The 26,940-nt window shown below is 42.0% G+C and overlaps 2 protein-coding genes, 1 long non-coding RNA gene and 1 pseudogene across 14 annotated transcripts in view; 1 reads left to right on the top strand and 3 right to left on the bottom strand.

Moving 5' to 3' along the window:
* The window catches only part of LOC6539265 (sialin), an 87,206-nt gene that overhangs the window by 21,693 nt on the left and 38,573 nt on the right, over nt 1–26,940 (top strand). For 9 of the 12 annotated variants that reach the window (XM_015189731.3, XM_039371346.2, XM_039371345.2 and 6 more), the window contains one exon: nt 23,075–23,161. In XM_015189731.3, the coding sequence (XP_015045217.1) occupies nt 23,080–23,161 (82 nt within the window). In that variant the 5' untranslated portion in view covers nt 23,075–23,079. Of the gene's footprint in view, nt 1–17,950; nt 18,122–19,339; nt 19,357–21,330; nt 21,374–23,074; nt 23,162–26,940 lie in introns of those variants that run through there. The other 3 variants (XM_039371343.2, XM_039371348.2, XM_039371347.2) reach the window with 3 other exon arrangements.
* On the bottom strand, nt 404–4,094 carry LOC122319487. Its single transcript, XM_043206817.1, has 4 exons — nt 2,525–4,094; nt 1,270–1,469; nt 1,138–1,197; nt 404–478 (listed from the first exon to the last, which is right to left on the bottom strand). Exons 1-4 carry the CDS (start codon nt 3,225–3,227, stop codon nt 404–406), a joined length of 1,038 nt encoding a protein of 345 aa, XP_043062752.1. The 5' UTR covers nt 3,228–4,094.
* LOC122319486 lies at nt 3,956–7,555 on the bottom strand (annotated as a pseudogene).
* On the bottom strand, nt 8,849–11,507 carry LOC120320785. The gene is made up of 3 exons (XR_005560340.2): nt 10,788–11,507; nt 10,603–10,726; nt 8,849–10,544 (listed from the first exon to the last, which is right to left on the bottom strand). It is a non-coding gene; the product is annotated as an uncharacterized LOC120320785 (long non-coding RNA).

The following is a 26,940-nucleotide window of genomic DNA, read 5'->3' as shown; positions in this document are numbered from 1 at the left end:
GCACTCGATAGTGTCGATAGATGGGCAGAAATACATGAACTATCGGCACATGACATGTCACACTGCAAGAATACTAAGATCATCGAGTGGCAACGCTGCACCAACGAAAATTGTAAATTTTCAGACCTACCGATAAACTTTAACAAAACGTCTCAAATTCTAAAATCTGATCAATTTGTCCTCGCGATCTGACCCGGCGGAGCTGAGGAACTCATCTCTACGACTACACAGATCGTAGGTCCTGCCTCCGTCCTGGTCGTAGTCTCCTTCGTACGGAGACGTCTTATCTCTGACCGGGGTGTGCGGTGGGGGGTCTTCATCCTCGTGCGGGGGTCAGTCCGACGCGGTCCGGTGGGCTCGTGCCCTAGCGCAGGGGATCATTTGCGAGGGTGAAGTCCCTCGCTCAGAAGTCGGGTGCATGGCTCGGGATGGTCGCCGACGGGGTCTTCTGCGTCGTCATCATCAGCGTCAGCGGAACCTGTGGAAGAGGATTCGTAGAATTCCTTTAAGTCATCTTGGTTGACTAAACGGCCCGTTTGGTTGCCGCATAGGCAAACGCGGAAAGGCGACGGCTTTGGACAGATGGTGCGGAGGAGGGCTTCCAGATTCTATGACGTAGGTTGTACTTCCTCACCTGCTGTCGGTTGGCCTTTTACCAATTATTCTGGACGATTTCGAAGATTTCCTTTAGGCCAGCTCTCTCCGGTGGGCATTGAGGTGAGGTTGCTGTTCCGATTGTTATGTGGTAGTACCAAGATCCGGGTAATCGAGGCTCTCGTGCTTGAAGTAAGAAGGCTGGGCTGTACCCAGTTGTCACCGAGACGCTCGTGTTAATCGCGTGTGACAGTTCCGGAAGTATGTTATCCCACTTGTTTTGTTTGGTCTCGCTCAGTCGGATTCTCTCGTGGAGCGGTAAATTAGAACTCTACCTCTATGTCTTGGGGAAAGTCTCTGAACGCCTCGCTTGTACACTGGGTTCCATGATCGCACACCAGTTTCCTCGGTGCTCTGAAGTGACTTAATATTCGCTCGCGGAAGGCCCATATCAGGATGGGAGTGGTTACTATCCGTAAGGAAAATAATTTGACCCATTTGGTAAAACAGTCTAAAAAGAGGAGGAGCATAGTATATTCTTACTTGGATCTTGGGAAGAGGTCTCACGAAGTCTGCGCATAGGTTTCCAAACGGTTCGCTGACCTGTCGGGTCAGCATCCTTAATACTTGCTACCGCTGTTCAACCTTTTTCCTGCACGGAAGGCATTGACGCACGTTTTGTCGCACGTCTCGGAACATCCCAGGAGTATGCCGATATATCCTCCTCACTCCAGCGGATATAATCCTGGTTGTCGGGATGGTGTCCGAGGTGTCGATAAAGTTATCCGTTTTCGATGGTGAAGTCTTCTTCTGTGGCTCTTCGCGTACCTCCTGTAGACATACTCGCGGCGATGTCGCTCCGGACTCGGCAAAGGCTAGTAATTCGGCTTTTAACTTCGTATTATCACTCTCAATGGCGGTCGAGCTTTCTTACGGTCACGTTGTCTGGCAAACGTCCTTGTAGAAATAAAATCGACGCCCTGGCGGCGGCGGTTCGTATGAGAAGCTAGGACTCGGAATACGGGATGCAATAATGTATACAAAAATGCGGTGGATAATGTTCACAGGATTTCTTTATAAGCAATTTATTAACAGTAAGGAAACTGTCCTAAATGAATCTAGCGCTTACTTGATAGCTGGTTATTCGTTGCTATGCGAGGGTGTGGATGACGGAAACACAAGAGGCTGGCTGAAAACGATAGCGATCGTATTTGAGTTTCGTTCTGTGCTATCGGGTCCCCTCGATCGTGTGGGTTCTTTTCCTAACTAAATACTTAGGGGGACTTCTTATCCTGAGAGTATGCGACGGACTCCGTTTAACTTAACATATTAGTAATTGTAATCACAATGAGTAAGTAATAATAGGTTTACGTTTAGGTTTTACCGGCTGTCGGTTAGCCGACGCACTTAGACCATTAGACCATTGTGATACCGTGTATGTTTTTCCCTTTTGCCCGTCGAGGCTCGTGTGAAGTTAGCAGTTTACCCAGCCAGAGGGGCTGGTGAATTTTTGTATCCGATGTGGATCGGTGTCGGACAGGTCGAACGTATCTATCAGGAATCTGCTTCCTAATTGAGGAAGTCTTTCGCTTGCAGTGCTGGACAGTGGCATAGTAGATGCTCTACCGTTTCTTCCATTTCTTCGTCCCTACAGCTACGGCAGAAATCATTATAAGGGGCATTTAGTCTTCTGGCATGGGTGCCTATCAACCAATGCCCTGTGATGACTTTCATAGCAGTGCTTTGGTCAATCTTAAAAGTTTTGACTTTTTTGAGCTTATTTTTGGCCATATCTGGGGTGTTAGGCGACAGTGTGTGGTGTTTTCCCATATTGTCTGTTTGTTACGGTTTAGGTTTTCCCTAAGTAGTAGTTTACAAGTGGCCAAAGGCATACTCATGTCCTCCATCTCTTGTATGAGTGGCGCGGTAGTGCCTTCTCGAGCTAGCTCATCTGCGATGCTGTTGCCTTCTATGTCCCTGTGTCCGGGTACCCATATAAGGCTGATTACGAATTGTTGTGTCATCTCGTGTAAAGATGAGCGGCAATTCGATACTGTTTTTGAGTGGCTTGAGATTGAGGCAATCGATTTGATAGCTGCTTGGCTATCACTGAAAATGCTTACGTGTGAGCTTTCCGGTTTTAGTGCTTTCAAGTGTTTTAGGGCCTCCCTTATTGCTGCTACTTCAGCTTGGAAGACGCTGCAATTATCGGGGAGTCTGAACGAGATGCGTAGACCTAGCTGTTCGAAGTAAAGTCCTCCCCCTACTCTGTTCTGTAGTTTTGAACCGCCCGTATAGAAGCAAATAGCATTCTGGGGTCCAGGTGTTCGTGAGTTCCAATCGTCCCTCTCTGGGATGATTATGTTAAACGGTGTTTGTATGTACTCCGTTGGAGTGCTGTAGTCTGTCCTGGAGGGGACTATTTGAATGACTTTTAGGATACATAAGTTACTCGCTTCTTGTGTGTTCCACTGTTTGGTATCTCTAAGCCTGATTGCCGCTACTTTAGCCTGTTCCATGCCAGCTAGTTCTGGGCTTGGGGGGTTGAGTATGACATTTAGGGCTTCGTTTGGGGTGGTGCGTAAAGCACTGCTGATGCAGAGTGCCGCGGCTCTTTGCATCTTTGCTAGCATTTTTATGCTGGATTTCTTTTTCAGAGCCGGTCACCATACCACGACCCCGTACAGTAGTATTGGTCTGACGATGGCCGTATATATCCAGTTTACTATATAGGGTGTCATGCCCCATTTGAGCCCTATTGCTTTCTTCTACGAGAAGAATGCTGTTGAAGCTTTCTTGTATCTGTCTGTGAGGTTCAAATTCCAGTTTAGTTTCCTGTCAAGTATTACGCCCAGGTACCTTGCGCTGATACTGAAGGAAAGTCTTTGATTGTTGAGGATAGGTGAGACTAAGCCTGGTACATTATATTTCCTAGTGAAGAGAACCAGCTCGGTCTTTGAGGGGTTAATTCCTAGTCCGTTACTTTTCCGTTACTTTTGGTCCAGCTGGACAGAACACTGAGTTTTTCACTCATGACGTCGCATAGCGTTTGGAGGTAATTACCTGTGAACATAATAGCAACGTCGTCCGCATAGGCTATTATCCTGCAGCCCCCCCCTTCCATGTCGCATAGTATCGAGTTGTCTGCTATGTTCCATAGAAGTGGGTAAAGGACGCCTCCTTGCGGAGTGCCTCTGCTGACGTGCCTAGTGAGGGTTGACTCGTCTAGTGAAGAGCACCCTGCAGGTGAGCAGTTGGTTTATGAGTCCCACCGAGTGGCGGTCCACCCCAAGGTCTGTCACGGCTCCGGTAATCGCCGTAGGGATGACGTTGTTAAAAGCTCCTTCTATGTCCAGGAAAGCTACCAGTGCATATTCCTTTTGGGACATTGAGACGAGACGAGTGTAGTGCTGTCTCTTTCGATTTCCCTTTCTTGTAGGCGTGTTGCGTGTCTGTAATGAGACTTGGATTGAGAGTTGATCTCAGATAGGAAGGATTACAGACTAATTGGTCTGAAATCCTTGGGGGTCGTGTGTGATGGTTTTCCTGCTTTGGGAATGAAGACAATTCGGGACTCTAGCCACGATTGCGGTAGGTGTCGAAGAAGTAGGGACCTTTTAAAAATGTCAAGAAGCCAGTTTATGGCTATATTTCCCGCATGTTGGATTTGTGCGGGTATGATTTTGTCTGTACCTGCAGATGTTTATGGTTTAAAACTGTGTATGGCCCAATGGAGGACCTTTGGGTCTATGCACAGTTCGATACTTGCCAGTGTGGCGTTTGTTTGTTGGGGGTTGAGAGCGTTTTGGCTGTTTCCTGGGAAGTGAGTGTTTAGAAGTATCTCCAGAGATTCCTCACTCGTGCTGGTCCAGGAGTCATCTGCTCTTTTAAGGTAGCCAAGGGTTGTGGCCGGAGAGGATTTTTCTAAGTCTGGCTGCTTCAGTTGTATTTTCAATTTCTAAGCAGAAGGAAGGCACGAGGATCGCTTTGCTTCCTGATGCCTTTTTTGTAGTTTGCAAGGGCTCTCTTGTAGGCGGTCCACAGCCTCCTCATTTCCTGCCTTGGCCCTGTTAAAAAGGTTTCTGCAGTCTATTCGGAGGTGGGATAGTTCTGCTGACCACCAGGGATGGTTTCTTTTTCTTTTGTGCTTGCTATTGGGGTAGGCCTTTTTAGTGCATAGTTGCAGGTTTCTGTGAAAATAGAAACTAGTTCGTTTAGACTAGAAATTGTTTGAGGGTATGGAGGGCGATCCATTGGGATTTTTTCCTTTAAAATATTTTTGTATTTTTGCCAGTCTGTTTTCCTTGGGTTCATAAAAACTGCTGGTTTTGATGGGTTGGTTGTGAGGGTCGTTTCTATATACCTGTGGTCCGAGAAAAAGTGCTTATCTAGCACCCTCTAGTGAGTTACTGTCTCTAATAGTAGTTTAGAGACGAGAGGTTCTTAATGGTAAAAGTGGGGTCATTACCTTTATTACATATGAAGAGATTTGAACTAAAGATAAAGTTAAAAAGAGACTCACCGTGGTCGTTTGTGTCTGTACTTTCCAATTCCCGTTAGCATCACAGCCTATTAGTAGGCCTATGTTTTGCCTTTCGCTGTCTTCTATCAGTCTCCTTACCATCTCATCCTTTTAGAAAAACTTTAACTTCAAAATTTTTTTTTTTTCAACAAAAGTGTCAATTTTTAGACAAATAGCAGAGGGGTTTATCTTCGTTTTTAAGTATTTGTCGATCCTGACCTGGCGAAGATTCCTCCCTCGTCGGAGTTGTGGGCGTTGATCTTACCTTCGCGCTGCTCAGCCGCCTTGAATAGCGCGGGTAGGATAACAACAACAGACGACGATGTTAAAGATTGAATTGTGTTGCTTCGACCGCGCTAAAAATAGCTGCTGGGTCGAAAGGGTTTTTGCTAGCCCTTTTGTAAGGCTTGAACGGGGCCTTTTTATGGAGGAACGACTGTAAGAAATGGTGTTTTTAAGAGACCGAAAGTTTTCACTATATGGAAACTATTTACCGATGATGAAAATGGGAGGTAGAGCTGCCCTATGTTTGACTGATATAGTTGAATTTAATCCTAAGGCCTTTATGTAAGGTAATGCCGGAGCAGCCAGCCGTGATAGCACGCGGTATTGGGCCTTCTATACGGGACAATAGTAAATCAATTTCGCGATGCTTTGTGTCTCAAATTATTTACCGTACTTTTAGCTCGGGATTGGCGGGTGTGCGCCTGTTAGCTAAATTAGCTGATTAGGTCGCGGATGCCGTTAGATTTTTCTAAAGTTTCTATGCACTTTTTCGGGACACACGCGGCTTGGGTCGGAAAAGATAGTTTTTTATAATCGATAAATCGATTGCGAGGATCAGATGGCAACCTTGATCGCCTGATTGTTCGAATATCGTAGGGCGCGTAAGCCGTAATTTTAAATATTCTTTTGAACTTTAATTAATTTTCTCCAAGGCCAACCATTACAACCACAGATAATCCGACGAGTAATCGCAGACAGATTAGCTGGAATTAGCTTCGTATATCTTTTGCGTGATGTGTTCCGATTTCTTTTTCTGTTAACGTTTGTAATAGATAAAACGCATTACCTAATTTCTTTTTAGTTCTACACTTTGAAAATTGATGGCCTAACTTCTTATTGTAATTCTGACTAAAATTGCTTAAGTGAAAGTTTCGCTTAAAGACTTCTTGTCCTTCTCTATATACAACAGGGTTAGATCTTAGGTTGTATTGCTTAACATTCGTTATTCTATTTTATGTCTTTCCGTAATAATGCTAATTGGCCCACTCTATTCAAGCGACTATGTTCCTCTAGTAGAGATAATTGTTTCAAGAGCTTATAATCGGTCCCATGGTTAATCATGTTGAAGCCAAGCAGAGCTTTATATGGAGAACAACCTAAGGACTGATTTTTCTAAGTCTGGCTGCTTCAGTTGTATTTTCAATTCCTAAGCAGAATGAATGCCACGAGGATCGCTTTGCTTCCTGATGCCTTTTTTGTAGTTTGCAAGGGCTCTCTTGTAGGCGGTCCACAGGGCCTCCTAATTTCCTGCCTTGGCTCTGTTAAAAAGGGTTCTGCAGTCCATTTTCTTTCTTTTTCTTTTGGGCTTGCTATTGGGGCAGGCCTTTTTTAGTGCAAAGTTTCAGGTTTCTGTGAAAATTGAAACTAGTTCGTTTAGACTAGAAATTGTTTGGGGGTATGGAGGGGGATCCGTTGGGATTTTTTCTCTTAAAATATTTTTGTATTTTTGCCAGTCTGTTTCCTTGGGTTTGTGAAAACTGCTGGTTTTGAGGGGTTGATTGTGAGGGTCGTTTCTATATACCTGTGGTCCGAGAAAAAGTGCTTATCTAGCACCCTCCAGTGAGTTACTGTCTCTAATAGTGGTTTAGAGACGAGAGTTAGGTCTATTATCTCTTTTCGGTTCTTAATGATAAAGGTGGGGTCAATATCTTTATAACATATGAAGAGATTTGATCGAAAGATAAAGTTAAAAAGAGACTCACCGCGGTCGTTTGTGTTTGTACTTTCCTATTGTGTGTGATGGGCTTTTGTCACAGCCTATAAGGAGGCCTATGTTTTGCTAAGGTGCTTTTTGGCTAAAATGCAGGTCCTTACTTTACCTTCGCTGGGAACTGTTAGAAGCTTATATTCCTTAGTCCCTTATCCTTAAACCTTTCCTCCCACTATCCAAGGTTCCTGGATCAGGACTATGTCGACTCCATCTTCAGCCAGATGGAGTTGAAGAGCAGAGAAAGCTGCCTTACTGTAGTGGAGGTTATTGCCATCTCCACCACGGTTGTATTGGCTCCCCCCTCCTCCGATGTGTCTAGGCCCGTCCCCATTGGACCCATGTTTGTAAGGCTGTGGAGGATTGAGGCATCGGTCGAGTAGCCGTCCTCCGTTTTCGATGCCTCGATCTCGGAGGCAATCTCCTCGATCACTCATCGCCCTCATACACCTCCCCCAGCTCTTTTACTGCGGCCTTGTACAGCGATCACCTTGACGCCGCCTTGGAACTATCCCACGTCTTTGGAGACAGGAGTGGGGCCAGGTTCTTTGGCTAAAATTTCAAAGCATTTTGTGGCTTGGGCTGCTTCCACCCACTTCCCCTTGTTTCGTGGAATCCTGCCACTCGGGTCGTTTCTGTCGACCACGCCTAGGAGAATGCGGTTTTTCGCAATCTCCGCAAAAGATCGCCCTGGCTGTACGCGTTGCCGCTTTGCCGAGGGGTCGGAGGGAACGTCCTGGGAGGGCTCCCTCTTAGTGGAGGTCGCTTTTTGACCTCAGTGGGATTGGGTGGCTTGGGAGCTTCCTTGCCGAAGTTTGGCAAAACGGATCTTGCCCATTTCACCTTCTTCATCCATTCAGCAGAAGGAGCCGTTTTCGATCTCTCCTGGCTGCGTAGGATTTGTTCTGCATATCGTTTCTTTGCGTAGGTGTGTTTGCTTTTACCGGTTGCCACTGAGTGCTTGCCGTCCTTGGCTGCGCCTGAAGGGGGCATCATGGAACTAGGGCCTGAAGATGTTCCCATGGCGACGGCTTTGGGCGGCTTGCACTCAGTCGCCTCAGACTTAAGGCGGGGTTCACCCGAACCCGATCCTTGGGTGAAGGACAGGCAGGTGGGTTCACTCGCCAACTTCGCTGCCTTGAAAGTTGTTCGGCCAGACTCAGTCGTCACTGCCGTTTGGGTAGGTTTTTTGGGAGATCCTAACTCCTTTTTGTTTTTATTTAATGACTCCATGTGATTCCCACGAGTTGCGCAGATAGGAGGGTCCACCCGGGCGAGGATCCGAGACGCCCGGGTAAGGCTTTTTAGAACAGGGGGTTGCCAGGTTCCCTGAGCTCTCCGTTTGAGACTGAGCTATTTTGTGACCCGGGCCCTCAGTCAGGCTGACTTTCGGCACGGGTCGAGTGACACCTTAGTCCGGCTCGGGACGCCCGACTACATTTGTTTCCAGCCGCTCTCGCGTGGAGAGTATAATCGCACTATCGTCCACTGTATGGACAATTACGGCACGTTCTTCTAGCACTACCCGACTGACGGCCAGGAAGTAATAATAATAATATTGAATGGAGCAAATGAAAATATACAAGGGACTCTGTTAAGTAAAAACTCAGGTGTGTTTGTGCTACCTCGAACCACGGTCGTCACAATATCTTAAATATATTATGTATATATTATATATTTATAAAGTATTATTTAAATATTATATATAAAGCGGTTGACCGAACCAATTACATAAATATTATATATCTTATCTAAATATATACATGTATGATACATTATGTATATAGCAGTTGACTAAACAAGTAACATACATATATGTAAGATGGTGAAGCAGCGGAGCGTCACCAGAAAGGCAGCAGGAAGGCAGCAGAAAAGCAGAAGATTACCAGCAGAAAATGCCGCAGAGTACTAGCAGAAAAAACATCAGAATATCAGCAGAGGATTAAGAATTTTAACATTAACAGCAGCAGCTGAAGAGTATATGACGCGCGTACATGGGAAAAAAAGGGTGGCAACGCGGAAGCAAGAGGAAGCGAGATAAGAAGGAGGAATCAGCAGAGACAGGGAAGTGACGCCGAAGCAGAAAAAGTTAAGAAAGCAAAAAGAGCCGAACATTTCCAACAATATATTAATACTTATACGATATAATAAATCGAGATGATAATAATAATTTAGCTCGTCCTAGTCTGAAAAGTGCAAGTGATCACGCGGTCCCGAGGTCTTAAAAGAAACAAGAAGCGGGAAAGAATAACGGTAAGTGAGAAGACAATAAAGCAAGAATTTTCTAGAATTCCGTTTGCGAAAGGATGTCAGCCGTACTATACAAGGTCAGTGGCTGCTGCAGTGAAAAATCGTAAAATGACGGATTTGGATAACGACAATCAGAAGCTTGAAGAAGCAAGTGGAGCGCCCTCCAATGCAGCAGTTGGGGCTACTGAAAACTGCTCGCCGGAAAAAGAGGATTCGACGATAAAAGCAATAATAGTTGCTCAGTTACGGCGGAAAGCTTTGAAAAATCATTCCTGAGTTTGACGGTGAATCCATACCAGTCAAGCATTGGTATGAATCTGCAGCGCAAATGTTCTTGAGCAGCTCCGTGATCGAAAAAAGCGAAAGCAGGAATCATTTTACGAGTATCTAGGCCTTTTTAGTGTATAGTTGCAGGTTTCTGTGAAAATAGAAACTAGTTCGTTTAGACTAGAAATTGTTTGAGGGTATGGAGGGCGATCCATTGGGATTTTTTCCTTTAAAATATTTTTGTATTTTTGCCAGTCTGTTTTCCTTGGGTTCATAAAAACTGCTGGTTTTGATGGGTTGGTTGTGAGGGTCGTTTCTATATACCTGTGGTCCGAGAAAAAGTGCTTACCTAGCACCCTCTAGTGAGTTACTGTCTCTAATAGTAGTTTAGAGACGAGAGGTTCTTAATGGTAAAAGTGGGGTCATTACCTTTATTACATATGAAGAGATTTGAACTAAAGATAAAGTTAAAAAGAGACTCACCGTGGTCGTTTGTGTCTGTACTTTCCAATTCCCGTTAGCATCACAGCCTATTAGTAGGCCTATGTTTTGCCTTTCGCTGTCTTCTATCAGTCTCCTTACCAGCTCATCCTTTTAGAAAAACTTTAACTTCAAAATTTTTTTTTTTCAACAAAAGTGTCAATTTTTAGACAAATAGCAGAGGGGTTTATCTTCGTTTTTAAGTATTTGTCGATCCTGACCTGGCGAAGATTCCTCCCTCGTCGGAGTTGTGGGCGTTGATCTTACCTTCGCGCTGCTCAGCCGCCTTGAATAGCGCGGGTAGGATAACAACAACAGACGACGATGTTAAAGATTGAATTGTGTTGCTTCGACCGCGCTAAAAATAGCTGCTGGGTCGAAAGGGTTTTTGCTAGCCCTTTTGTAAGGCTTGAACGGGGCCTTTTTATGGAGGAACGACTGTAAGAAATGGTGTTTTTAAGAGACCGAAAGTTTTCACTATATGGAAACTATTTACCGATGATGAAAATGGGAGGTAGAGCTGCCCTATGTTTGACTGATATAGTTGAATTTAATCCTAAGGCCTTTATGTAAGGTAATGCCGGAGCAGCCAGCCGTGATAGCACGCGGTATTGGGCCTTCTATACGGGACAAGAGTAAATCAATTTCGCGATGCTTTGTGTCTCAAATTATTTACCATACTTTTAGCTCGGGATTGGCGGGTGTGCGCCTGTTAGCTAAATTAGCTGATTAGGTCGCGGATGCCGTTAGATTTTTCTAAAGTTTCTATGCACTTTTTCGGGACACACGCGGCTTGGGTCGGAAAAGATAGTTTTTTATAATCGATAAATCGATTGCGAGGATCAGATGGCAACCTTGATCGCCTGATTGTTCGAATATCGTAGGGCGCGTAAGCCGTAATTTTAAATATTCTTTTGAACTTTAATTAATTTTCTCCAAGGCCAACCATTACAACCACAGATAATCCGACGAGTAATCGCAGACAGATTAGCTGGAATTAGCTTCGTATATCTTTTGCGTGATGTGTTCCGATTTCTTTTTCTGTTAACGTTTGTAATAGATAAAACGCATTACCTAATTTCTTTTTAGTTCTACACTTTGAAAATTGATGGCCTAACTTCTTATTGTAATTCTGACTAAAATTGCTTAAGTGAAAGTTTCGCTTAAAGACTTCTTGTCCTTCTCTATATACAACAGGGTTAGATCTTAGGTTGTATTGCTTAACATTCGTTATTCTATTTTATGTCTTTCCGTAATAATGCTAATTGGCCCACTCTATTCAAGCGACTATGTTCCTCTAGTAGAGATAATTGTTTCAAGAGCTTATAATCGGTCCCATGGTTAATCATGTTGAAGCCAAGCAGAGCTTTATATGGAGAACAACCTAAGGACTGATTTTTCTAAGTCTGGCTGCTTCAGTTGTATTTTCAATTCCTAAGCAGAATGAATGCCACGAGGATCGCTTTGCTTTCCTGATGGCTTTTTTGTATTTCGCAAGGGCTCTCTTGTAGGCGGTCCACAGGGCCTCCTCATTTCCTGCCTTGGCCCTGTTAAAAAGGGTTCTGCAGTCTATTCGGAGGGGGGACAGTTCTGCTGACCACCAGGGAGGTTTTCTTTTTCTTTTGGGCTTTCTGTTGGGGCAGGCCTTTTTTAGTGCAAAGTTTCAGGTTTCTGTGAAAATTGAAACTAGTTCGTTTAGACTAGAAATTGTTTGGGGGTATGGAGGGGGATCCGTTGGGATTTTTTCTCTTAAAATATTTTTGTATTTTTGCCAGTCTGTTTCCTTGGGTTTGTGAAAACTGCTGGTTTTGAGGGGTTGATTGTGAGGGTCGTTTCTATATACCTGTGGTCCGAGAAAAAGTGCTTATCTAGCACCCTCCAGTGAGTTACTGTCTCTAATAGTGGTTTAGAGACGAGAGTTAGGTCTATTATCTCTTTTCGGTTCTTAATGATAAAGGTGGGGTCAATATCTTTATAACATATGAAGAGATTTGATCGAAAGATAAAGTTAAAAAGAGACTCACCGCGGTCGTTTGTGTTTGTACTTTCCTATTGTGTGTGATGGGCTTTTGTCACAGCCTATAAGGAGGCCTATGTTTTGCTAAGGTGCTTTTTGGCTAAAATGCAGGTCCTTACTTTACCTTCGCTGGGAACTGTTAGAAGCTTATATTCCTTAGTCCCTTATCCTTAAACCTTTCCTCCCACTATCCAAGGTTCCTGGATCAGGACTATGTCGACTCCATCTTCAGCCAGATGGAGTTGAAGAGCAGAGAAAGCTGCCTTACTGTAGTGGAGGTTATTGCCATCTCCACCACGGTTGTATTGGCTCCCCCCTCCTCCGATGTGTCTAGGCCCGTCCCCATTGGACCCATGTTTGTAAGGCTGTGGAGGATTGAGGCATCGGTCGAGTAGCCGTCCTCCGTTTTCGATGCCTCGATCTCGGAGGCAATCTCCTCGATCACTCATCGCCCTCATACACCTCCCCCAGCTCTTTTACTGCGGCCTTGTACAGCGATCACCTTGACGCCGCCTTGGAACTATCCCACGTCTTTGGAGACAGGAGTGGGGCCAGGTTCTTTGGCTAAAATTTCAAAGCATTTTGTGGCTTGGGCTGCTTCCACCCACTTCCCCTTGTTTCGTGGAATCCTGCCACTCGGGTCGTTTCTGTCGACCACGCCTAGGAGAATGCGGTTTTTCGCAATCTCCGCAAAAGATCGCCCTGGCTGTACGCGTTGCCGCTTTGCCGAGGGGTCGGAGGGAACGTCCTGGGAGGGCTCCCTCTTAGTGGAGGTCGCTTTTTGACCTCAGTGGGATTGGGTGGCTTGGGAGCTTCCTTGCCGAAGTTTGGCAAAACGGATCTTGCCCATTTCACCTTCTTCATCCATTCAGCAGAAGGAGCCGTTTTCGATCTCTCCTGGCTGCGTAGGATTTGTTCTGCATATCGTTTCTTTGCGTAGGTGTGTTTGCTTTTACCGGTTGCCACTGAGTGCTTGCCGTCCTTGGCTGCGCCTGAAGGGGGCATCATGGAACTAGGGCCTGAAGATGTTCCCATGGGGACGGCTTTGGGCGGCTTGCACTCAGTCGCCTCAGACTTAAGGCGGGGTTCACCCGAACCCGATCCTTGGGTGAAGGACAGGCAGGTGGGTTCACTCGCCAACTTCGCTGCCTTGAAAGTTGTTCGGCCAGACTCAGTCGTCACTGCCGTTTGGGTAGGTTTTTTGGGAGATCCTAACTCCTTTTTGTTTTTATTTAATGACTCCATGTGATTCCCACGAGTTGCGCAGATAGGAGGGTCCACCCAGGCGAGGATCCGAGACGCCCGGGTAAGGCTTTTTAGAACAGGGGGTTGCCAGGTTCCCTGAGCTCTCCGTTTGAGACTGAGCTATTTTGTGACCCGGGCCCTCAGTCAGGCTGACTTTCGGCACGGGTCGAGTGACACCTTAGTCCGGCTCGGGACGCCCGACTACATTTGTTTCCAGCCGCTCTCGCGTGGAGAGTATAATCGCACTATCGTCCACTGTATGGACAATTACGGCACGTTCTTCTAGCACTACCCGACTGACGGCCAGGAAGTAATAATAATAATATTGAATGGAGCAAATGAAAATATACAAGGGACTCTGTTAAGTAAAAACTCAGGTGTGTTTGTGCTACCTCGAACCACGGTCGTCACAATATCTTAAATATATTATGTATATATTATATATTTATAAAGTATTATTTAAATATTATATATAAAGCGGTTGACCGAACCAATTACATAAATATTATATATCTTATCTAAATATATACATGTATGATACATTATGTATATAGCAGTTGACTAAACAAGTAACATACATATATGTAAGATGGTGAAGCAGCGGAGCGTCACCAGAAAGGCAGCAGGAAGGCAGCAGAAAAGCAGAAGATTACCAGCAGAAAATGCCGCAGAGTACTAGCAGAAAAAACATCAGAATATCAGCAGAGGATTAAGAATTTTAACATTAACAGCAGCAGCTGAAGAGTATATGACGCGCGTACATGGGAAAAAAAGGGTGGCAACGCGGAAGCAAGAGGAAGCGAGATAAGAAGGAGGAATCAGCAGAGACAGGGAAGTGACGCCGAAGCAGAAAAAGTTAAGAAAGCAAAAAGAGCCGAACATTTCCAACAATATATTAATACTTATACGATATAATAAATCGAGATGATCATAATAATTTAGCTCGTCCTAGTCTGAAAAGTGCAAGTGATCACGCGGTCCCGAGGTCTTAAAAGAAACAAGAAGCGGGAAAGAATAACGGTAAGTGAGAATACAATAAAGCAAGAATTTTCTAGAATTCCGTTTGCGAAAGGATGTCAGCCGTACTATACAAGGTCAGTGGCTGCTGCAGTGAAAAATCGTAAAATGACGGATTTGGATAACGACAATCAGAAGCTTGAAGAAGCAAGTGGAGCGCCCTCCAATGCAGCAGTTGGGGCTACTGAAAACTGCTCGCCGGAAAAAGAGGATTCGACGATAAAAGCAATAATAGTTGCTCAGTTACGGCGGAAAGCTTTGAAAAATCATTCCTGAGTTTGACGGTGAATCCATACCAGTCAAGCATTGGTATGAATCTGCAGCGCAAATGTTCTTGAGCAGCTCCGTGATCGAAAAAAGCGAAAGCAGGAATCATTTTACGAGTATCTTTTGCAGATGAGCAAGATTGCAGCACTTGGCACGTTCGGTAATACGCTATATAGTGGATGGCCTAAAAATGAGGAGCGACTTTAAGTACACTCTCTATAGTTGCAAATTTTTTAGAGAGCTGCAGGAGCAGTATGAGGATTTTGAACGCGTAGCTGAAAAGGAAAATAAGCCGTTCCAGTCAAGCAATGGTAATTGGACACCAAACCAGAAGAAGCAGCACGAGTTCAACGATAGAAAGAATCATTGCTTTAACCGTGGGTCCGCAGATCCTTTGGGTACAGATTGCAAGGCTGCCACGAAATGCATTAGTTGCAACAAAGAGGGACAAATGTCTAAGATTTGTACTGGATCAGCTGCTGGTATTCAAGTTGTGCGGAGTTCGAATCGCATGAAGAAGGTCACTTTTAACGACGTAGAAGTTGAATGCCTGGTGAATACTGGAGCCGATGTATCTATATTGAGAAAGTTCATCTTCAACAAAATCCCGAATGTCGTCCTGGAAAAATCGCTTAGAAGTTGCGTGAATTAGGAAAGAAAACAACAAGCACAGTTGGATGCATTTTTGCTAAGGTTGCGGTAGACGAAGTGACAGTTCCGCAAAAGTTTGTTGTCGTAGAGGATTCGATTTCGCGCTGCTTGAATTCGATTTCGTTTCAAAGTTCAATTTTTCATTGCCGGCAGAAGGGTATAAGTTTTCTCCCCCGCTGGGAGAGAGAGCTTGTGAGGAACCAAATCAGATGAGTATTTATAATATTAATACAAATGATGAAATCGATGTTCCGCAAAATAAGTGTCGATGCTGATCAAAAACTATAAGGCAATGGATTCGGTTGCAGAAGTCCCAATTAAGCTGCGAATTGTTCCAGATGGCTAGATCATCCCATTTCGTCAGCCCCCGAGTCGATTCGCAATTGTCAAAGTAAAAGGTGTTGAAAAACAATGGCAAATGGTTAGCTGCTGGAATTATACGACTGTCTACATCAAACATTGCTAGTCGCCTGGTTCTGGCACACGTCGCATTTGCGTTGATTTTCGGAAGCTGAACTCTGTTTCAGTGTTTTCCCGTCCCGGACGATTTAAAAAAACTGCAAAAAGCGAAGTATTTCACCGTGATGGATTTGGAGAATGGCTTCTTTCACGTTGCTATAGAAGAAAAGAGCAAGAAATACACTGAATTTATCACCAAATCAGGACTGTACGAATTCGACAGACCGCCGTTTGAATTTCGAAACTAGCCGACTTATATATGATGATATAATAATTCACGCCGAGACTGCAGAGGACTGTTTGGAAAAGATGGCACTAGTTTTTTTTGAAGATCAAGTGGCGAAAATGTCACTTCTTGCAGACAAAGATTTCCATCTTGAGCCATAACATCGAAAACGTAAATTTGTGGCCTGGGCAAGAGAAGACGGCAGAAGTTAGCAAATTTTCGGTGCCGAAGAACGTCAGAGCAGTACGAGCTTTTTTGGGATTGGCCGGATTTTTCAGAAAATTTGTGTTCAACTATTCACAGTTTGCACGCCCATTAACGGATCTGCGAAAAGATGTTCGTTTTGAAATGGCTGATCCTCAGATGAAAGCATTCCAGAGGCTAAAGTATGCGCTGACAAAGGAGCCTGTTTTGAAAATGTACACCAGAGGAGCCAAAACCGAGTTACACACGGACGCATCGAAAGACGCATTTGCAGCGGTATTAATGCAAGTCGGATTGCAGACTTTACCCAATCCAGTATTGAAGCAAGAAGACAACCGAAGTTGAGTCTCGCCAACACAGTTACATTCTCGAAGCAAAAGCCGTGTATCTAGCGGTTAAGAAATTCAGACACTATTTGCCGGGAACACCGTTCAAATTAATAACAGATTGCGCTGCATTCAAGCAAACCCACCAGAAGACGGATGTGCCAAGAGCAGTAACGCAGTGGATTATTTATCTGCAGAAATTCGAGTTTGCAGTTGAACATCGCCCAGGTGAACGATCAAAGCAAGTTGACTTAGTCGATATCTCAACCGTGTTATGCTCGCGTCCATGGAAATCGCAGCTTGTATTAAAAATGCGCAAGGAAAAAATGAAATGATAAAAGCAATTACGGAAATGCTCGCCAGCGGTTCTTACGAGGGATATAAGATAAAAGGTGGACTTGTATATAAGGAGGTGAAAGGCAGTGATCATCTTGTAATTCCGAAAGCGAGGGAAAAAGATGCTATTGTTGACGCCCACAACGCAGGTCACTTTGCTCTTCAAAAAACGGTCCATGGTGTCAAGCAATCCTATTGGATTCCTAATCTAGAGCAAAAGGTTCAGCAGGTTGTAAGCAACTGCGTAAGATGCATTATTTTTAACAAGAAGATTGGAAAAAAGAAAGGACTTCTATATTATATCGACAAAGGTGATCAGCCAATTCATACGTTGCATGTTGATCATCTTGGTCCCATGGATGCAACTGGAAAGCAAAATAAATACGATGGTAGATTCATTCACGAAGTTCATATGGCTTGTCCCTACAAAGACATTGTACAAACATTGAAGAAAAGCGAGATTTGGTCGGAAGTTTTTGGCAACCCAGTGCGCATTGTTTCTGAAAGAGGCTCCGCATTTACGGCCAACTCGTTTGCAAAGCATATGAAGGAAAGCGGTGTTCCCCGAGAAAACGGACAGATCGAAAGGGTGAACCGCACAGTTTTATGAATAAGGAGGAATCAGCAGAGACAGGGAAGTGATGCCGAAGCAGAAAAAGTTAAGAAAGCAAAAATAGCGGAACAATCTTGTTACATTTACAACAAAATATTAATACTTATACGTTACAATAATAAAGCGAGTTGAGCATTATAACTTAGCTCACATATATATAGTGATGCAGCGAACCTGGAAAGTACAAAGGCGACTACTATATATACACGAAGAAATTTAAAGATGCTGTTTATAAATATTAACGTGTGATACACCACACCAATCAAAAGGTTTTGTAAAATCCATATTTGCATCCCTATATTTAGAAAATTAATTGGTTATATATTCTGCAGTAACAGATATCAAAGTGTAAGTGTAATTAGCACTATACCCACAAACATTATTTTAAAAACCCTATAATACTTGATCTAAATTTAAAATACAATAGCCATTTAAATATTTTAGTTCAGCAGATTTCCTAATTATTAATATAATTTTATACAGTCAATGTAGGGTCTCGCAGCCGCCAGCAGCTTCCAATTTTGTTTAATTGTAAACATGCCAACTTAATAGACAGCTGCTTTGTACCTCTCAACTCATTCGCTTCCGTAACTCATGGCCAGGCGCATGCACATCAATGCCAGATTCGCATTAAAAAACTAAAATAAAATATATGTATGTATTCATTTGATATCGCTACAAATACATCATTGTATTATTATTAAAAATAGCAATTAAGAAAGCTTATTAGTATCAATTATCATCAATAGTAATATATATATATATAAATGCTATATATATAATTGCTATTATATATGTACATATATGTATATGTATGTTAAAATACAATACGTCTGAATTTCAGTATTAGTAGCCTTGTTGGAGGAGGAAAGGCAACCATCTGCAATATATAGATAATGTACAAACATAACTATGTATATTAGAACTTTTTAATACTGTTAACAAAAAAAAAGGAAATTAAAAAGAAACAAAAAGAAAAATTCATATTCAAATTGAAATTAAATATTTATGAATATTTTTAATAATGTGTTACATTCTTGCAAAATACAAACCCATATCTGAAAAAAATGTCTAGTTTCAAAATGGAAATAATAACTAAATAACTTCTATCGTTTACGTCTTTTGCTTTACGTAAGAACCGTTTGATTAAAGTGTGCCTTTCCTTTTTACATAAATCAAAAATATAGCAGGCAATGTAAGACAACAAATGTACATTTTGTTATACCCGTGACTCGTAGAGTAAAAGGGTATACTAGATTCGTTCAAAAGTATGTAACATGCATTAGGAAGCGTTTCCGACCATATAAAAAAAATATATATTATTATTATTACGCCCACTCTAACGCCCACAAACCGCACAAAACTGCCACGCCCACACTTTTGAGAAATGTTTTGATATTTTATCATTTTTCTATCGATTTGCCAAAAAACTTTTTTCCACGAACTAATTAGTTACGATCATGTTTCTTTTTTAGCCACAAATCGCTGCTACTGTACATAGAAAGAAAGATAGCAGGGAGAACCATAAAATTATTGATTGACACCGGGGCTTTGAAAAATTGCATACAAGGATATCGTTTACCAAGTCAAATATCTAATAAATTTCACACAATGCCTAGAGACCGATTAGCCGACTTTGCGGAACTATAAGAAGCATTGTCATATAATACCAACATTATTGCCACTGGGTACTGTGGATTACCAACTACTTCAGTACGGTCCCTAAGAACATCATCAATAGCACGTTGAAAAATACTCGGGGGAAAGGCGTATTATGTTTACGTTGATGACGTATTAATATTTTAAAATGGAACGTACTAGAGGCAAGCATGAGGGTATCTCTTTTTCATCAAGGAAAGGGTCGAGTATCTCGGATTTACGGTATCTAGGTGAGGTACAGTCCTAGCAAAGTAGCTATTCAGAAATATATTCAACCCAATAATCTGTTTAGCGTTCGATCGTTCTAGGGTCTAGCAAGTTATTAAATACTTTGCCTGTATAGCTAGACCGCTGACTTTAATTCTGAAGGGAGAAAACGGAAAAGTTTCTGCAAGCCAGCCTTAAAAGATACCAATTTCTTTCGATAAAAAATAATTTTCTGCTTTTGAGAAACATCAAAATGTTCTTGTCTCTAAAATTGTAATGTTGTTGTATTCCGATTATAGAAAACCGTTTGACATAACTACAGACGCTTCGGCTTTTGGACTGGGTGCAGTCTTATCACAGGTTGGCAAGCCTGTTCCAATAACTTCGGGAACTTTACAGGATAGAGAGTTTAATTTTGCAACAAGTGAACGGGAACTTTTGGCCATCGGTTGGGCTTTAAAATCTCTTAGGAACTATCTATATGGTGGCAAGACATTAAACATTTTTACAGATTATCAACCGTTACGTACGCCGTGTCAGATAGAAATCGAAATGCAAAAATCAAGAGATGGAAGGTGTTTAATGACGAACATTATGCATACAATTTTCTATAAGCAAGAGAATGAGAACTATGTTGCCGATGCACTATCCAGGCAGGCTATTTATATTAAAGAACACGAGCCCCAGTCAGACATGGCAACAATAAATAGCGAAATTTCATCGACTTATACAATCGAAACTATCGACAAGCCGGTTAATTTTCTCAGAAACCAAATAATAATAGATAAGGGGCACCGCAGACTAAACTCGAACTTTTGTTATTTTGTGGAGCATATCAAGGCATATAATACAATTTCTAAACAAAGAGAATTTACTCGGAAGAATTCGTGATGTGGTTAAGCTGGGTGTTGTCAATGCAATACACTGCGAATTAACTGTACAGGGTATCATTCAAAATAGTCTTGTGTTTGAGTTTGAGCAACAACTACCCGACACTATGAAAATTGTTTTAATAAAGCCGAGCAAGGGGAAATAGTATCTATGGAGCAAACAGAGCGCTTAGGGCAGCACAGGAGAATGTAAAACAAATTCTTCAATACTACTTTTTCCCTAAAATTTCACAATTAGTCGATAGTTTTGTAGCTAACTGCTTGGTTTGTTAAAAAGCATGTAGGCGAGACATTGCATGTTGATATATTTTCCATGGACAGGAACTTCTTTCTTGATAACGGATTTAGAACCTGAAATTATGCAATTAATGCACTTCCTTATTTAAAGACAGTATTTTGTAACAATGAGCCGTCGATAAACTCCGAGTCGATCAAGTCACTTTTAATAAATCGTTTCAATGTTGAGATAGCGAACGCACCACCACTTCATAGTTTGTCAAACGGACAGGTGGAAACACACACACAGCACGCTTTTAAAAATAGCTCGATGCCTGAAACTTGAAAGTGGCATCAACCTAAATCTTTAGGCAACAATAAAATACAATACTACTAAATAAAACTGTGCATTCACTCATTAATAACAGACCGATCGACATTATTTATTAAACTCCTCCCTATATGACAAGCGAAATAGTAGAAATGGTTAATGAAGCTCAAGAAAAACAGCTATGAAGAGAAAAAATGACAAGACGACACAGAACCTTTGAGGTAGGAGAAACCGTCTTGGTAAACAAAAAAATCGCTTGGGAAATAAACCAACCCCACGGTATAAGAAAGAAATAATGGAAGCAGACCTCTGGACAACGGTCCTCATAAAAGGGAGGGTCGTTCATACAGATAATCTACGCTATGTTCGTCGAATATTATTATCTTTACTTTTTAAGTGATATTACCTTTCCTTGTGTGACCATCGCCAAGTAAGCAGAATAAGCAGAATGACATTATCATGACATTTAACTTTTAAAAATATTTTATTATTTCCGCGACCTTTGTTTTGAACAGTTTAAAGTACGTGATGAAATGATAGACTTCCTTGAAGTACCATAGAAAAAAAATGCGAAAACAAAACGGGATGATCTCAGTATAGCGAGTGAGTGTTGTATTTAGTGAGTGCACTCTAATTAGATTTGAATTCGAATTCCTGATAAAAAAATTACTAAAGTTATCAATACCCTTTTCTCAATATGTTCAACTAAATAACATTAATATTTGCAATCAATAAGCCTTTTACTAATATCACTAAAATAAATTTTTAGACTTAATTATTGTCAAAGCTTTTGTATTAAAACTGTAACTACATCCTATGTAGCATAGAAGAGGGAATTAAATTATATAAATGTATTAACTACTAAATACATAAGCATAAGCATATAAACTATTTATACCCGTTACTCGTAGAGTAAAAGGGTATACTAGATTCGTTGAAAAGTATGTAACAGGCAGAAGGAAGGGTTTCCGACCATATAAAGTATATATATTCTTGATCAGGACCAATAGCCGAGTCGATATGACCATGTCCGTCTGTCTGTCCGTCCGTATGAACGCTGTGATCTCAGGAACTACACAAGCTAGAAAGTTGAGATGAAGCATACAGACTCCTGAGACATAGACGAAGCGCAAGTTTGTCGATTCATGTTGCCACGCCCACTCTAACGCCCAAAACTGCCACGCCCACACTTTTGAAAAATGTTTTGATATATCATTTTTGTATTGGTCTTGTAAATTTTTATCGATTTGCCAAAAAACTTTTTGCCACGCACACTCTAACGCCCACAAACCGCCCAAAGCTGCTACGCCCACACTTTTGAAAAATGTTTTGATATTTTTTCATTTTTGTATTAGTCTTGTAAATTTCTATCGATTTGCCAAAAAACTTTCTGCCACGCCCACTATAACGCCTACAAACCGCCAAAAGCTGTGTTTAAGACACCTTCTCCCTTCCACTCCCTACTTAAGATCCGCTTTCAAATAGATTTGTAAACTATAAAAAGTCTGTTGAAAGCCTTCGGCTTAGAAGGGGCGTAGTTACAATCACACAGCAGAAATTTATGAAACAGAAAATATAGTCGTAAGCCTAGGTCATTGTCTTGGGTAGTAGGGCAAGCTTTAGAAATAAGAATATTGTTGTACTTTGTTATGTTTAGTCGATTGAGCTTCAGAGATAACAACATACGCGCCGGCGTGCGCGGTGTCTACTCAAAGCCGAATCAACCTACGCACGTTGGTATTATATAATATAATATAAATATTGTTTTTAAAATTACAACAATAAAATCTCGTAATGCATACTCGATAGAAAATTACAAGACTAATACAAAAATGAAAAAATTTCAAAACATTTTTCAAAAGTGTGGGCGTGGCAGTTTTGGGCGGTTTGTGGGCGTTAGAGTGGGCGTGGCAACATGAATCGACAAACTTGCGCTGCGTCTATGTCTCTGGAGTCTGTATGCTTAATCTCAACTTTCTAGCTTTTGTAGTTCCTGAGATCACAGCGTTCATACGGACGGACAGACAGACAGACGGACAGACAGACGGAAGGACAGACGGACATGGCCAAATCGACTCGGCTATTGATCCTGATCAAGAATATATATACTTTATATGGTCGGAAACGCTTCCTTCTGCCTGTTACATACTTTTCAACGAATCTAGTATACCCTTTTACTCGCAGGAGCTCATCGATAATACCACACATTTCCATCTCGGTCCTTTGTTTAAATAATATCCATTTAATTTATAATTATATTCCTGGTATGAATGTATGTAATAAACAATTTTTTTTTATCTAAAGGTAAAATGTACAATTTGAGTGGATCATATACTTCGCCGCAAGATGATGTTCTGTCTGAAAGAGTTCCCCCATCCAGGCAACTTCGTGGTAAGCCTTTTAATAAATTTTAAATGTATTAATCAATAAAAATCAAGAGACCGCTATAGACGAGTTCCTCGACTATCAAATAACCGTAACTAAACTGTTGGGAAATTTATTGGCCATATAGGAAAAAAAAAATATTTTTTTTAAGTTTTCGATGGTTTTTAGGCGCTGCGTTTCAGGCCAAAATATTTTCGGAATACCGATACAAATTGGCAAGACAAATAGTAAAACGAAAAAAAATCGAAACATTTTTTAAAAGTGCGGATGCGGCCGTTTTTTTGTAAAAAATTAGAAAAGTATTAAAAAATGAGAAAATATTAAAACACTATAAAAACTGTAGGTGTCGTAGTTTTGCGCTGTTTGTGGCCGTTAGAGTGGCAGTGGCAAGGTTATACAACAAACTTGCGCAGCATTAGTATCACTAGAGTCTGCATGTTTAATTTCAATTTTCTCGCTTTAATAGTTTCCGATGTTCTTACCGACGGAAAAATCAACTAAACAGCATGATTTTTTTGCAGTGCTCAATTTTCGACACACGAATTTTTTCAATAGTATTAAAGATTAGGAATACCAATATATTTTTTCTAAGAGAGAATTTTATTCTCTATACGATGAAAAAAAAAATGTTATTGTATTTTCAATAACAACAACAATATGAGTAAATTATTCAAACGGTAGACTGAAGAGATAAGAAAATAATACCATTTAATCGTGAATGGTTTTATTTACTGGGAAAAATAATTCATCTCGGCTAAAATATGAAATTAACTCGTGAACATTTTCGTGCGTTCATTTTTCACAACTTTCGACGTGGATAATCACGAGAAGAGTGTATCGATGAACTAAAATTTGTTTGGCTATGAAGCACCATCCTATAGCATTGTGAAAAACTGGTACAACGAATTTAATCGTGGCCGACGCTCGCTCAAAGACGAGTTCCATGAAGGTCGTCCAGAACAACAGTTGTGCCAGAAAACATCAATGCCGTACGGAACTGATAATGCAAGACCGTCATGTAACATACCTACAGATAGAGGCATGCCTATGCATTTCTCCCACCAGCATACATTCGATATTGCATGAACACCTGTCCGTAAAAAAGGTTTGTTCTCGTTGGATCCCGCACAATTTGACAATCGCTCAAAAAAAGGATCGTGTGGATTGGTGTAAAGAAATGGTAAAAATATGATCGCGGTGCTTCAAAAGACGTTTATAAGATCGTCACAGGTGACTAATCGTGTCGGGCTTGGAGCGCCCAACGAGAGCAGTGCTGGCTGCACAGGCGTCTTCCTTCTTGAGGTTTATGTATTATGAGCCCAGAGGGTTGCACTTATGAATTTTTTAGCATGGTAGCCAAGATATTCTCGCTGCAGGTAAAAATGCTTACAATACAATTGCGCATATATTAACCACTGTGGCGTCCAATAAAATCAAGGGCAATTCTTACAGACTACTTGATAATTGTAAGTGACAATTAATAATAATTAATTAATAAATAAATAAATTCCTAAATATTAATTAATAAATAATAAGGGATGAGCTAAGGGCACTGCGCGACATGGCGATCTGATTGGAGTAAGTCGGCCTTTGTCCGAAACGTATTTCAAATGGACTTAAAAATGTGCTGGACTTTGTAGTTATGTATAGTTATCATAGCTAAAGGCTTAAGGAATTTAATGTGTGCGCGTAACACAGTTCACAATAAAGCGCTACTAAACGCTTGACTTGATAGTTGATACTACGTTGAACTGAAGTACTCATATTGCTGTGGCTAAACAAACGTAATAGGATCAGAAACGCTTCCTCCCACCCGTTAAATACCGTTTTTTTTTTTTTTTTAATTCCTTTTATTCCTCTCGGGAACTTAGGGCTTCTACGAGAGCTTTCCATCTAACTCTATTTTGAGCTGTCTGTTTTGCACTTGCCCATGTGGTGTTTATTTGGGCTAGTTTTTGGTGAGCGGTTCTTCTCCAGGTTGCTCTTGGCTTTCCTACTCGCCTGCTTCCTTGGGGATTCCAGTCTAGTGCCATCCTCACTATGCTACTCGGGTTTCTTCTGAGAGCGTGCCCTATCCACATCCATTTTTATACCCGTTACTCGTAGAGTAAAAGGGTATACTAGATTCGTTGAAAAGTATGTAACAGGCAGAAGGAAGCGTTTCCGACCATATGAAGTATATATATTCTTGATCTGGATCAATAGCCGAGTCGATTTGGCCATGTCCGTCTGTCCGTCCGTCTGTCCGTCTTTCTGTCCGTATGAACGTCGAGATCTCAGGAACTACAAAAGCTAGAAAGTTGAGATTAGGCGTACAGACTCCAGGGACATAGACGCAGCGCAAGTTTGTCGAATCATGCTGCCACGCCCACTTTAACGCCCACAAACCGCCCAAAACTGCCACGCTCACACTTTTGAAAAATGTTTTAATATTTTTTCATTTTTGTATTGGTCTTGTAAATTTCTATCGATTTGCAAAAAAACTTTTTGCCACGCCTATTCTAACGCCCACAAACCGCCCAAAACTGCTACGCCCACACTTTTGAAAAATGTTTTAATATTTTTTCATTTTTGTATTGGTCTTGTAAATTTCTATCGATTTGCAAAAAAAACTTTTTGCCACGCCCACTCTAACGCCCACAAACCGCCAAAAACTGACCTTCGCACTTACACTAGCTGAGTAACGGGTATCAGATAGTCGGGGAACTCGACTATAGCGTTCTCTCTTGTTTCTTCCTTATTTGTATGTGAATCGGGGACTCGTCTGTAACGCGCCACAGTTCTGTGTTGGCTATTCTGTTTGGCCAGAATACCCCACATATGACTCTCAGGCATTTGTTGCTAAAAGCCTGTAGCTTCTGCGTTATTTTCTTCGTGGCGAGCCATGTCTCACTATAGTATTATGGTGCAGGATGGATTTCACAAACGCATTGTAGATCCTAAGCTTTGTTCGTCGGCTGATTTGTCGGTCTCTCCATATGCGGTATAATCTCCCAAATGCTGAGCGGGCTTTGCCAAAACGACTGGAGACATCATCATCAACTCCACCACTGTTGGATATGGGTTCCCATTTATGTTGATGTTTCCTAGAGTGGTTGAAGCGCATAGCTTTTGTTTTCGCTATGTTTATCTCGAGCCCTACGCTGCTGGCTATCCTGACGAGGTCGTCATTTTTCCTCTGTATGTCGTCGAGTCTGTGCGATATGAGACAGATGTCGTCTGCGTAGTCCAAGTCCTCAAGGTGTCTGGTGAGGTTCCACGTAATTCCTAAGCATACTTCGCTCATTAACTCGTCGACTACGATGTTGAAGAGAAGTGGTGACAGCGGGCATCCTTGCCGAGTTCCGGTGTTTGTCTGGAAAGGTGCACTAGTTTTTCAATTGTGCAGTACCGCCAGGTTGGCATCGTCATACATCGATTTGATGATGGCGATGAGATTTGCAGGTACTCGTTTTCTTGCAAGTGCTCGCCATATTGCTCCTCTTTCAACTGAGTCGAATGCCTTCTTGAAGTCGATGAACAGGAGGTAAAGCGGGGCTCTCCATTCCACAGCTTGCTCGGTTATTATGCGTAGTGTATTTGCCTGGTCTACGAAACTCCTGTGTGGTCTGAAGCCTACCTGTTCGTCTCGAATTGTTGGCTCAATTTTTTCCTGGAGGCGTTCGTTCAGAAGTGTAGCTAAGATCTTGTAGCTGGTGTTGAGCAGTGTTATCCCTCTCCAGTTGTTGCAGTCACTAAGGTCGCCATTTTTGGGAAGCTTCACAATGATTCCGCTTTTCCAGGAG

Source organism: Drosophila yakuba, chromosome 2L (genome assembly GCF_016746365.2).
Source record: "Drosophila yakuba strain Tai18E2 chromosome 2L, Prin_Dyak_Tai18E2_2.1, whole genome shotgun sequence".
NCBI classification, from domain to species: Eukaryota; Metazoa; Arthropoda; class Insecta; order Diptera; family Drosophilidae; genus Drosophila; species Drosophila yakuba.
Note: the sequence above shows the minus strand (reverse complement) of the source record. Positions and strands in the feature narration are given on the sequence as shown.